At 34.4% G+C, this 14,393-nt stretch overlaps 1 protein-coding gene across 5 annotated transcripts in view; it reads right to left on the bottom strand.

Moving 5' to 3' along the window:
* Positions 1 to 14,393, bottom strand: part of C6H14orf39 (chromosome 6 C14orf39 homolog) — a 121,360-nt gene that overhangs the window by 36,540 nt on the left and 70,427 nt on the right. For 4 of the 5 annotated variants that reach the window (XM_045522069.2, XM_074365442.1, XM_074365440.1 and 1 more), the window contains exons 1-5: positions 7,200 to 7,386; positions 6,342 to 6,403; positions 6,187 to 6,243; positions 5,033 to 5,159; positions 1,254 to 1,343 (exon numbers count right to left, since the gene is read on the bottom strand). In XM_045522069.2, the coding sequence (XP_045378025.1) occupies positions 1,254 to 1,343; positions 5,033 to 5,159; positions 6,187 to 6,243; positions 6,342 to 6,390 (323 nt within the window). In that variant the 5' untranslated portion in view covers positions 6,391 to 6,403; positions 7,200 to 7,386. Of the gene's footprint in view, positions 1 to 1,253; positions 1,344 to 5,032; positions 5,160 to 6,186; positions 6,244 to 6,341; positions 6,404 to 7,199; positions 7,387 to 14,393 lie in introns of those variants that run through there. The other variant, XM_045522070.2, reaches the window with a different exon arrangement.

The following is a 14,393-nucleotide window of genomic DNA, read 5'->3' as shown; positions in this document are numbered from 1 at the left end:
ACCTATGTGTCCATCAACAGATGAACAGATAAAGAAAATGTGAGATATACGTGTGTGTGTGTGTGTGTGTGTGTATATATATTTTACTATTCAGTCACAAAAAGAAGGAAATCCTGCATCTGTGACAACATGGATAGAGCATGAGAGTATTATGCTAAGTGAATAAGTCAGACAGAGAAAAATAAATACTGTTATGATCACACTCATACGTAAAACCTAACAAAAAAAAAATGCTGAACTCATAGAAACAGAGAAGAATGGTGGTTTCCAGGATCTGGGGGGTGAAGGAAATGGAGAGATGTTCGTCAGAGGGTACAAACTTCCAGTTAAAAGATGAGTAAGTTCTAGGGATCTAATATAAAGCATGTTGAATATAACAATACTGTATTATATACTTGAAAGCTGCTAAGAGAGTAAATCTTAAATGTTCTCACTACAAAAAACACTCATTAACTGAAGTGATAGATATGTTACTTAACCTTGTAGCAATCATTTCATGATACATACATGTATTAAATCATCATGGTGTACACTTCAGACTTTATGGGTGTTATATGTCAATTATATCCCAATAAAGCTGGGGGAAAGTAGTAAAATAAGTAGATAAAAATAAAAAACAAAATAGATACTGCCTTTGTCCAATTGTGTTAAAAATAAAAACATTTAAATTTTATAATTAAGTGAAATTATAATGCTATATAATGCATTCAAAGTCCCTTGCCTTGTTTCATTATATTCACTAATTACATTTAGTCCCCCAAACCAGATGATTTTACAAATAACCCCATATAAATATTAGTATTTCTCCATCAAAATATAACATCCCACTAAATTAGCACTCTGAAAAACAGAAGTTTGATACAAAATACCCTTCAAAAGTCAATACTCCAAACTTCTCATAAGCTACAAATTTCTCATACAGCTAACTATTCCCCCAAATGTTTGAACAAAACAACTGAGTCATAAAGAACATTAATTGAAGCACTGTGCATTATAATTGCTACCGGTTAACAGTTTCCAAGGACATATTTAAACATATCCAGGGTTAGATAGAGCTTGTAACAAATAGGTAGGCCAACAATGACATCCAAAGAGTCCAAAAACAAGCAAACAAACAAACAAAAATTTATTATTTAAAACAAAAAATTTTGTGTTCAAAGTTTCTACATTCTTCAATTAACATTTTTACAAAGCATATCTTATTAATACTAACTTATAGAATTGATAATTTTAAATGAATGTATGTACTGTACTTGTCTTTTTCAATAGTTTCTTGATAAAAAGTAAATTGGTCCTGCATATAGTCTTCATGTTTATGAAAAACATCGCATGTTGGCTTCCAGCTATAGAAAAAAATATTGTAATTAGCATCTCAGAATGATAAACAAATTATGAGAGACAATAAAAAATGAAGGTAACCATTTACAGATAAACAAATCTTTCCCTTCTTGGAGAAAACAAGTTTACATCAGGGAAAATATTCCCATCGCCCATCACCACCACTACGACCATTCATGCAATCATACATATGCTCAAATATCAATATTCATTAATTTTTACATAAAACCTATTTTGGAATCATGACAAGGGAATGAGTAAATATGACATGGCAGGACTGTGGATTGCTTTGACTTTCTAGAATATAGTCTGAAACACTCCAATATCAGGCTTTCTCTCTCATCATACTTCTAAGATCTTAACTAAGAATAAGAAATTCTTTTAGAATAAACATTTAAAAAGCTACAATAAGGGCTAAAGACAGGCCTTTTTCTCGATTAAAATTTAGAAAGTCAGGTTTTACACTCTCCCGAACTTGAAAGAAAGAAACTAGACCAAAATGAATTATAAAATCAGACAGCAGGAATAAAATGAATATTCAAATTATACATTTGTTTCATTATGATTCAGAAAATATTACATATGTGAAAAATCTAAAACTAGCATACACCATGGCAGCTTCCATTCTAAGTATTGTTCAAATATTTCTTCTAGCTCTTTTTCCTAATCTTTTTTATTTTTTCAGATTCAAAAAGTATGCATACTCACTTTGGAAGCACAGAAAAGCATATATTAAAAAGTAAGTTTCATCCATGTTCTCAACATTGAGTAATAACCACTAATATTGTTTAAATAAATTGTTTCCAGATTTTACTTTAAGTATATATTTTAACATTTTTAGATCATATTCACATAAACAACATATCCTCATCTAGCACTTACTTTTAAATTATATACATTTCCTTTGTCACTAAGAATTCATCATTAAAGTTTAATAAATACAACATATTACGTAATTTATCTAACTATCCCAATATTGTTGGCCATTTTGGGTTAATTTAAGTTTTTAATAACTTGTACTTAAATACTTGTCTGAATTTCCAATCATTTCCTTAGAAAATAATCCTCAAAATGGAACTATAAGGTCAAAGGTTATATATACATATATTTTAAATATTTTTTAAATTCCGTAAGAAATACATTTTCACTGAAAAGATACTGTAAGCATTCTGATGTATATATTTCTAGACTTTTTCTAATTATATATAATTATATAATTACTAAATTGGGTTCATACTATGAATGTTGTTTTAATGTTTTGTTCAATTTGTAATATGCTGTTAACACGTTTGCATGTCAGTAAATATTCACTTACATCATAATTTAATGGGCCACCTACTGCTCATTCATATGGATATACCAAAATTCATTTAACAAATCACCTAATGTTGGACATTTGAATTGTTTCCAATGTTTCCCTATCATAAAAAAGGTTGAAATAAACACCTTGTTGTATATTACATCTTTGAGAAAATGCCTAATTATTTCCTTATGAAACATTCTCATAAATGGAACCATTTAATCAAAAGTCATATTTATTTTTAAAGTTTTAAAAGTATACCAATATGTCACCCAAAAGGTATACACCAGTATATATTCCTACAGTGTATAAGAGAGGTGATTTTCTTATTTTCTGGCTAACACTAGGTATTGTCCTTCTTTAAACTTCCACAAAACTTAAAAGCAAAAAAAAAAAAAATTTACTACTGCTTTAATTTGGCTGTCTGATTATTCAAAGATTGAGCATTTGTTCACATGTTTATTAGACATATATTTCTTCACTTTGGTATTTACCTGTTTACCTTCTTTGCCCACTTTTCTAATGGGGCTTTGGCTCTTATTAATTTCCACAAATATTTTATATTTTTTAAATTAACATTTTTTCAAATTTTCCTTTTATTTTCCATTTATCCTTTTGCCTTTTGTATCCACTATTTACTACCACAAAGGTTTCTACCTTTGATGACAAACTTAGGCCTTCTTCTCTCAAAGATTATAGTCACCTAATAATATTAAATGATAATAAAGAATAGAAGAATAAAATATTCTTCTAATACTTTGATGAATTCATTTTTCACATTTAAACTGCTTAACCAATATGCTGAAATCATGAACTAGAGGTATTCATGCATTAAAATCAACACATCCTACTAACTCTCCTCAGAACCCAGCAGAAAACAAGCCTATATAAAGTAAAATGTATCTTGGACACAGCAGGTTCTAAGAGGAAACTATCAGTACTTTTCTAGTACCCATTGCAGCTAGCTGAGGGAAACCACTGGTAAAACCTACTAAAATAAACCTAAGACAAACTAAAATAAAAAGTTCAACAGTAGTTTTTTTGGTTGCTCAGATCGCCAAAAAAATTAAACTAACTCCAGTGTTAGCAAGAGTGTAAGGAAATAGAAACTCTCATATATTGTTGATGGAAGTATAAATTAGTATGATCTTTTTTGGAGAGCAGTTTGGCATTATTCATCAAATGTATAAATGTACATAGTCTTTGATCTAGCAATTTCACTTCTAGGAGTTCATTCTATAGCAATAGGTCTACAAATATGGAAGAATACCTGTATATGTTGCTTATAACAGGAAACAACTGGAAATAACCTAAATGTCTATTAGTAGGAGAATGATTAAATAACTTAAGATACATCAATATTATAAAATACTATGGAGCTGTTAAATAAAAGAACGAAATATAAACATAAGCATTATATGTATACCACCATTTACAACACATTATTGTTAAATTAATAAAATAAACTTGAAGAATAAGTTTGGTATAACTCCATTTTTGAAAAAAAGGAAAGACAGATATACAGATAGGTATGTATATAAGCAAATGTAATAATGATGTTGAATATGTATTTTTAAAAGCCTAAAAGGGTACTCACTGTTATGAGTGATTACCTACAAGGAAGAGGACAGGGTGGGGCTGGGGAATGCAGGCAGGGAGAAACTTTACTCCATACTTTTGAACAATTTTTGAATTTTTATACTAGGTATGTGTTACTTTCATAAAATTTTAAAACCAGTAGTTAAAAAGTAGTGGGGAAAAGCCAAATAAGCTTATGAAAATTTTGAGTAACAAAATATTTTAAACCAAATATGATTCTTAAATATAGTACTTAATACAAAGACAATGGTCCACATAAAATTAAATACAGAAAACTAACACTTTATTTTTGTAAGTATCTATAACACACAATTAAGATCCATTAACAAGTTTTCATTTCAAAATGTTTGTCTAATAATAGATGTAACCACTAGAATCCAGAACTTGAACCCATACTGAAAGAATTCTGAACATGTTGAACACTTTTATTTTGAAAAACTATTAATTTTAGGCTAGATTTCCCTAAAAATAAGATATTGAAAATTCAAAGATGGAAATTATTTCAAATTTACTTATCTAGCAGGAATTTTATATACTGAGCCTCAATTATTCAAAATACTGTATTTAGACTAATTAGATCTGAATTAGAGAGACCTTAAAACACTTTATTTTTCTTTCGTATTTTGTGGTCTCTTTCACAGTGGCATGGAACAAGGCAATTTAAGACTTATTTATCACTTTGCTAATATAAAATATTACTTCAAAGCAACTTCTTTAAAGCAACTATAAACTCAAAAACTTTGAATGAAAGAATCTAATGACAATTATTGAAAGTTTATTTCTTAAAATACTCACTTAGTACAGTTGTCTTTGATCTCTTTACTATGCTTACAATAATGCCCAATTTCCTCATCTGTTGTATTTATAGTTTCATGTATCTTACAAATAGCTGCTTTATTTTCTTTAATATCTTCAAGGCATTCTGCAAAAAGGAAATACTTATTTTCTTAAGGAGGAATCATAAACTCAAAATAAACAAATATAGTAGGAAAAAAGGTATGGCAGCTAACATAAAAAAGGAGAACTAGAGAACAGAGAGCAAGTGAGGCTTGAGATGGGAAGGGCACTCTACTAAAAAGTACAGAACCAGAGTCAGGCTTGCTCCTAGACCGAGAAGCTAAGAATTTGTGTTTGGGACTGAAGAGAAATAGATGTCCCCTGTCCCTCAAATTAAATGTAAGAGGGCTAGGTTAATTGATATCTAAGGTCAATGGCATCTTATGATGTTATGAATTCATGTAAACATTTACTCATACGATACTAACATAAGAGTTTTGTTTTTGACAAATGTGAAATTTCCATTCATCTCTTCCATGTCAAATATTTAATGCATCTTCAACTCACTTATTTCTTTGTTACTAGTGAGTAAATACAAGATAAAAATAAAATATATTTTCTTAAAAATATTAAAATAAATTCTTAATATTCTGTATTCTTTTTTGTTGCAGAAAAGATAACCAAAATTCTACCTTTCAAAACTATTAAGAAATTAACAGTTGTACTTTCTTTTAATAGTTTTTATGTAGGATCTTAAAGTACTACGTTTATGTAATTTGCTTTATCATTCCACTCATAATTAGTATTCCTTAAAATGTAGCATCCATTAATCCCAGCTGCTGACTTGATGATTTCTAAAAACATTTTTAAATTTTCACTCAAATCTTTGAAATAATCTGTTATTTGAAAAAAAAATAACATTTTCCATTGCATTTAATTAAGGGTCACTTCTACTTAAAACAAAATTCTTAAACACAAAATAATTAAATTCTGAATACAGAAATCTATTACTGAAAAACTGTAATTAGGGTAAATAACTCTTTATTAGCCACTAGACAGAATCGGGGAAAAGTTATAATGCCAGCTATAAGTTACCCTAAACAAGGCGACTGCATCTTATATACCATAAAGATTAAAAAATGAAAAAATCTTTGTCATGCAAAACTACTTACTATTAATTCGTTGAATCATATCTTCCTTAGTACTTATATCTTGCTCATACTGGAAAACTGAAATAAACAATTCTTTTGTGATTTCACTTCATTATTAAAATGTCAAATGATAATACAAATAGTTACCTATTTCTCTATTTTCATTTTATACCTACCAAATTCTAGCAAAAGTCTGTCCAAACTGACAAACAGGCTGTCATTCATCTTGGATACTATGCTAAAAAAAAAAAAGAAAGTAATAATAAGGAAGGATTTTCTAAAACCAAACTTTGGACACAGCATTATTACAGAAAAATGTGGGCGGAGCAAGAACTGGGGTGGGGAGAAACCCCTTCATCCCAGTACTCGGCACTGCCCTAGCAGGTACTCAATAAATACTCGCTGAATACTCGCATGACTGAAACTTCGTTGATTGTTTATACGTCGTAATGCCGTAAGTCACTGGATATTCTGGAGCCCACAGAACCCAGATTTCTCAAAAGGATGTGCCCTTTAAAATAAATAATATCTCTGAGTATGTCCTTTCTCGACGTGTATACTACTACGCGTAGCAAAATTCTTAAAGTCCTTCACCAACAGCGAGGAAAACCTACAGGAACCCTGCGATTTTACAGTTGCGAATTCACCACAAGAATCCAGAAAGTGTAGGTATTCACAGGACTACCAAGCCGCGTTAAAAATACGCCTGAGGCAGGGTTGGGCTCTCTCGTCACCCGCAGATTCTAGGAGCTACTCTGCCCGCGCGTTTCGAAGCGGGAACTTCGCTCGCGGACTCTCTTCACAGCCTCCTCGCGTCCCCTCAGCCGCGTCCGCTCCCGACACTCCAGCCTCGCGGTGGCCCCCACAGCCTCGGGCGGCAGCGTGGCCGAGGGCGAGGCCGCGCGCTGGGGAGCCCTCAGAGCGTGCCCTGGGTTCGTACCCCGAGGACAGGGCCGGCCAGCCCGCCTGCCCCCCATCCCCTCAGGGCCGCCTGCCGGGGGAATAACCGCCGCACACTGTTCCTTCCCACCCACCTCAGCCGCCCCTCTGAGACCCGAACGCCCACGCCCTTCCTTTCCCGGTCCCTCAGGACTCCACTCAGGGTCGCGAGCGCGGGGCCGCGACAGCGAGGCGGGCCCCGAATGGCCAGAGCCCCGCTGTGGCCCCGCCCGGCGCTGCGAAGCCCACGGAAGGAGCTGCAGATCGCGCGGAGGTGCGAGATCCGACTCCCCGCGAGACCGGCGCGGCGGCGCTCACTCCTCCCGCCCCGCGCGAAGCCTGAACCCAGCCCCTCGCCGCCCGGAAGGGCGTGCTGGAGTCAGAAGCCCCAGACCCAGGCTAGGGAAACTGTCGGGGCTATTATTTTAAGACTGTTCATTCCGCCTGTAAAATAAGAGTTCAAAAGATTATTTGCAGAACAGCAATAAAATTGATATTAACTTTAACATGACGGCAAAAACCACTCGAATCAATCGTCAAAATTCATTTTCACATTCAGCATTTTTCAAAATTGTTGAAAACCAAGTATAGAAATTCAAAATCATTTTCATTCAAACTTTTTGTAGTTTCAAATAAAATGCGCATTAATATTTTCTGTCCAAAATGCTGTTTTTGGATAATTTATGCTCCTAGACAAAGTCTATTGTCTACATATACAAAATGAAATAAAGACTTCACTTTTTAAATAATTTTAAAATTATTTATAGTTTATAACTTGTTCACAGTAATTTAAACAAACCAGTCCCCCAAACTGCCTTCATTGTTTGTATATTTCTGGTGAAAATGTTTTTAATATTTTAATAGTTTTTATAATTCAAGTGAAAATGTAAATATTGATACATTTAATAAATGACGTAAATAATTGCCTCAATTCACTGCAACCTAAGTTGTTTCACAGATTGTTAAAATGAAAAAGTTACTTTCGGTTTGTTTTTTGTTTTGCTTAAGTACTTCAGGTCATACAGGCATTACCCATGTTATTATAATGTGATGTAATGGTGCTAGTTAGTATTAATGATAGTGAGCCATCAAGGCTAATTTAATGTGTGATGACATAAGAGATTTAGCAACTTTATTCTTATACTTGTTTATAATATATTTATTAGTTACCCCTTTTTAGGAAAGCATGAGAATAGATATGAAGGCTAAATTATCTTTTGGTTTTGATGCACTACATTGCTATGACTGTCAGGAAAAATCGATATGTGGAAAGAGTTGATCCACTTCAACTTAACAATAAGTTTTCTTATGAAATATTGTGGAAACCTAAAAACACCACTTTACTGAAACCTGAAAATCAATTTATTTACATTCACATATATGCAAATTCTAATTACTCTCAAAAAAAATACACCTGAGTTCTACCAACTTCACTACCACGTATCCCATTCCAAAAATCCCTTCTGGAAAAAGCAATAAAGATGAAGATGTTCCATCCATTGGAGGGTCTTAAATAATAAATTTGATTCTCCTCTATAAATCCCCTCAATGAAATATAGTGTTCTACTTGAAAAATTATAGAACATTGACTCAGGTAAACATTTATCCTAACAAATCATTTTCTGGGAAAGAATTCCCATTAAAATATCTCCGTACCTTTTCTTTGCACCTTCCCCTATTGCTCCATACATGCAAATCAGAATCTGAAAAAAATGCTTAGTTTAAACCTCCTGTCCATTCTAATTGCACTCTATTACTCTTCGCTTTAGGGCTAAATTTATCCAACAAAAAGCATGTTTCCTGCCTACAATTCCTTTCCATTCCTTTCCTCACTGACTTTTTCAACTCAAACGCTATCCCCCATTACATTTAACTGCTTTCTCAGATAATCTATAATATATTTTTATTCAAAAGTAATGGTCTTTACTTAGTCTTAAACTCCCATCTTTTTTTCTAACTCTCTTCCATACTTGGACCTATTAAAATTCTCTGCGACCCTAACCCTGACTTCCAAGTATAGTCAGTTACAATGTGTCAATTTCTGGTGTACAGCACAATGTCCCAGCAAGACACTACTTTCTTACAGTTCTCCCAGTTCTCTACCTGATCCTCTGATTTTAGCTTCTACTTCTTTCCCTCTCACCATCCTTACTCACTGTAGACTCTTATCTAAGCATTTTCTTTAACTCTACCCCTCTCTATGTTTTCTTTGAATTATTCATTCATAATGGCTTCAGTTATCACTTCTGTGCTTAAAACTCCCAAATCTATATTTCCAGTTGTATCTGAGAGTTACCCAAATATTTTCACTTACATGCTGTTCCATTAATCTGGGTTCATTCTGATCCAAATCCAAATCCAAAGTCATCTCTTCCTTTCACTCTAACATACTGTCTCAGAGGCACAGTAATTCCCCCAAAAATCAATACATGAAAAATTGGTATCTCATATGACTTACTACTCCCTCTTATAAATATTCACAGTCTTGTTAATTTTTTCTTTGATATGTCTATTGTATACATCCAATCATTCTATAAGCAGTCTTTGTAGTCAGACATACGGATTCTATCTGACTTCTGGTTCTGCCATTTGTTAAGTCAAAACTATGGGCAAGTTTCTAACCTAAGCTTCAGTTTCCTCAAATGTAAAGCAAGAATTAATAATTCTACATCTTGGCTTCTGAGACACAGTATTTACCTGATTTTTCTTCTATCTCTAATAATTTATCTATCTCCTCTTTCAGACTCATCCTCTTCTACTCAGTCATCAAATATCATAAATTCCTTAGGTTCAACCCTAGCCCTTTTCTCTCATTCTGTTCTTATCTTTAAGTAATCTCATCCCTGTCTACAGCTTCCAATACAACCACTGAACGTGTGACTCACAAAAGTATATCTATAGCACAGACCTCTAGTATCAGTTCAAGTCCTTAGAGGCAAATAACAGAAGCTGATTCTGGCTGGTTTAAGTAAAAATCAAGTTTGTTAACAAGGATATTGTGTAACACAAATAAACAATTCCCCAGAAAAGCTAGAGGAACAGATTCAGAGACAGCATAGCAAGGAGTAATGCCCAAACTCATACTACAGAACTAGAGCTCAGGACACCACCATCACAACCAAGCAATAAAGGCTGCAGTTCACACTGCTACCACCAGCACAATTCCTGCTACCACCAGTATCACAGTTTCCCTGTAAACTTGATCTTATTTCAACTGCCACCACTACCAGAGGGGATTCTCCTTAGGGCATTCTTCTCTGTGTCACATATTACCAGGTGAAAATTTGGGATGGGAACATTTGATTGGAGAAGCCTAGGCCACATGCTATGCTTCTTCTTCCTCTCAGATTTTTAAGGTAGGAAGTTCTCCAAACATAAAAAGTGGATTTAAATGCTGGGAAGTCAAAAATAATAGCAACTTTCCATGATACCTATCCTCTGAGTTCCAAACCCACATATCTAACTGCCTACATGATAAGCCAAAACACAATTCATGTTTTTCTCCAACTAATGCGGTGCCTTTTCCATTATCTCTTTTCATAAATGGGAACAGTATCCATTTGTGCATACCGGAAACCTAGGCATCACCCTTAACAGTCTTCCTCTCCTGTCGTCCCGTGCATCTAATCTATCAAAAATCCTACCAATTTTACCTCTTAACTGTCTTTCAAAATTCATCCATTTTTCTCCATTTCAGTTGCCACCATCTTAGTCCAAGTTGCCATCCTTCTCTCACTTCGATAATTATAACAGCTTCCAAATTGGTTTTCCTGCACATCTACTCTGGCCCTCTTGTCCATTCACCATCCATCCCTCAACAGAGCAATTCTTAATTGCAAATTTAATATTATCTCTCTCTTTTTCTCTCTCTCTGTCTCACACACACACACTCCCTGAAACATGTCTATGGCTTCCTATTGTTCTAAGAATAAAGGACAAAATCCTTATCATGGCTTACAATGCCCTTTATGATTCTGTCCCTACCTATCTCTGCTTCTTCATATTATACCAACTCTATCTTCCTCCCTGCAATCCAGCCTTCAGACTTTCTTTCAGTTCTTAACATGCTCCTTTCCATCACAGGGACAGTGCACTTGCTGGCTCCTCAATGCCCTATCCTTCTTCATTTAATAATCTCCCACTCATTTCCTCAAATCTCAACTCAAGTATCACAGCCTCATCAATGACCATGTTTACCTCTCAAAGTTCATGTACTTATCTACACAGCCTTTAATGTGGCTATAATTCTAAATTATTTGTGCAATTATTGTATAAATATCTGTCTCATCCACTATATGGTAGGCTCCATGAAAACAGACCCCATCTGCCTGTTTTCCCCTCCCCCAACACACAAAAACACCTTGGTGGCCACAATGAATAGGTTACAGCAGTATTTTGTTATAATAGTTATAATCCCAATTCAATTCACAAGCAATTCCAAGGGAATAAATGCCACTTCAGCCTAAGAACAGTCTTTATAGGGAAAATAGTCATAGGAGAAGTGAAGCAAAATGAATTTCCTAGAACAATGGCAATCAAGTCAGTGGGAAAAACAACAGGCTTAAAGTGTGCCAGGATTTTCAAAAATGCATGATTAAAATTCGTATTTTAATATTAAAACAAAAACCTCTCCTTTGTTTTCTCATTTGATCCCTAGTGTCGGGATTAGCTGACTTCCTGGCCAAATTTGGTCTATACCTTCATGACCTCCTTGGATTACCAAGTCAATAAAATATAGTTGTTTGACAACTCTGCTGCCCTTTCTCGACAATAATCCTAATGCTGGTTGGTTTCCAAGTGTGTAGAAACCATACTAGGCAAATGCAAAAGAAAAGAAAGAAAGAAAAAACAGCCTTTTTTGTTCTTGTAGAGCTCATAGACACCATTTAATATCAGTCTGTCCCATTCATTGTTCTACTGTTCATGTACTTTAATTCTGTTTTTGGTGCAAGTCTGTTTCCTTCAAATATACCTACGTACTTCTAAAATCCTATTAAGTAAAATTTTAAATTTTAATTTACTCTTAATCTTTATCCTTTCCATCACATAATTCTTTAATTTTATTCCTTTCTTGCTTACCTTTGTATCCCCAGCACCTAGCTCTGCCTAGCACATGACAGAAACTCAACAGATATTATAATGAATGAATGATAAGTGCTCAAAAATGGTTACATCATTTCACATCCGGATTACTGTAACAGACTGGGTATAACACTTCCCCTTTGATCTATTCTATATTCTTCCTATTCCTTCCTATAAAAATATTTATTTTTCTTATGGCTATTTCATCATGGTACTCATAATTCAAAAGAAATTGATTATATTTTCCTCTGTTTCAAATTGGAATGCCTCTGCACTATTTTAAGATCTATAATTTGATCTCAACCTGATTTCTCAACAAAATCTATTTTAAGCAGTTCCCTCACTAATTCATGAAGACCCTATGCTTATTTAAGCTTTCATGGCTTCGTGTTCAATATTCCTCCCAACTGGAAAGTTTCTTCTCTTTGAGCCAATCAAGATCTATCCGTTCTTCAGATTTCTAGTCCTAACCTCTCAGAAAGACCATCCTGATTATTATAGATATTCCTTTTCTCTGAAGTTTATGGCACTTTCTCTGAAGACTATGGCACTGTATGCTGAACATTAGTTTTATAAAGATGAAGAAAGTCCTTGCTCTCAAAAACCTCTCCATTTGACAATGGAGACATATTAATAGTTATAACTACCATAACAGAAATACACATATGTTATTTGGATGATAGTTTGGAGATATTAAATCAATGACTTCAGCAAGGTGGAGTGCTGTGAGGCCAGTCTCTCCTTAAACAGTATGTGTAGAACAATAGGAGAAAAATTTCTACCTTAGCTGGTAAACTTCAAAAACCTTGTAAGGCTGAAGCTGCTGATAAGTATTTTTCTTACCACATGAAAAAACCTGTCCTTCAATGACAACAGAGATCAAAGCAGAAGTAAGATGTGGAAGAGTCAGCTAGTCAGTTCCGTAAGTCAATAGATTCCCTTTTCAAGATAGCCCAAGTTGGATTTAAATCTCCTGCACCTACTGAGATCTTAAAAAAAAAAAAATGCAGAAAAGTAGAGGTGATGAAATTTTATGTCACTACACATGTCATCTGAAAATTTACTTGCATCAAATTTCCAAGCAACAAAATCAATTAAATTTTCTTTTAGTCTTTATCAGTTGAGTGTAATCATGCCATGTTTTAATTTGTTTCATATTTGAGCCATGATTTCCTGTACAGCTTTTATTTTCCCTAGAGTTTCAAAGTGTACTTTTTCACCCATGTAAACAGAAGAATCATATGTCTTCTTCACCGTATCACTAAATCCCTCAGGCTCCTTACTGATTTTTGAATGCACTAGCATAATTTCTGAGCCCTGAGTAAGAACAAATTCTCCACTTTGAAAGACCTATACCTTCTCAGGCTAATCACTCAATTTCATTAAAGACTATTTCTTGGGCTTCAGTCTGGGAGCATTCACAGGAGTAGAAGGTAGATAGGAAAAGCCAATTAGCATGGCCCTGCTCTAGACAATTCTTCATTTTCTGCTCCTCTTCCCCTTCCAATTATCTGTATCTACCAAGTCAGGGGGATGCAACGGAAAAACTTCCTCATTCATTTTAAACAATAGTAAATGTTAATTATTGTACCATGCTATAATACAACGATGCTTGCAAAATCTTTGGAGTTGTGCAGGACTTAAGACCTTTACAATAATAGCGTCAAGCCACTGATGCTTTTTCAGTTCTCATGATTGCTTTTCTATATGAGGAAAGTATAAAATGTTATTGAAGGATATAAAACAACATTTGGATAAATAGGAATGGGAACAGTCAACACTGTAAAGATGCAACTTATCCCAAAATATGTAATGCAGTTTGTTGGAGGAGGTCATCCAGAGGACGTGACCTCCAGTTAACCTGCAGGCTGGACCCAGGCAATCAGAGGCTCCTCACCCTTTCCAATGTCCTTGGAATGTACTCTCTGCCTACCATTCACACAGTGGGATTCATTTTCAAGGGTGTAGCCTTAAGGGAGTAATGTGTCGCTGAGAGCTTCTGGACTATATATGTGACTGAACCCAGTTAAGGCCTCTATTATAAATTTTTAAGATTTGGGGAGTGGGTTCAGAGGTAGACTCATCTTGAACTCACTCCAGACAAGTCTTGTAAGCCAGTTCCCTTGCTTGTTAAACCCGCCACTTACCAATCTGGAGTAGTCTGCCTCTTTCTTTGTTCTTTCTTGCCTTCTGTGTTCAGGATGGTG

Source organism: Camelus bactrianus, chromosome 6 (genome assembly GCF_048773025.1).
Source record: "Camelus bactrianus isolate YW-2024 breed Bactrian camel chromosome 6, ASM4877302v1, whole genome shotgun sequence".
Classification (NCBI taxonomy): domain Eukaryota; kingdom Metazoa; phylum Chordata; class Mammalia; order Artiodactyla; family Camelidae; genus Camelus; species Camelus bactrianus.
The sequence above is the reverse complement of the archived record's forward strand: the minus strand, read 5'-3'. Positions and strand labels throughout refer to the sequence as shown.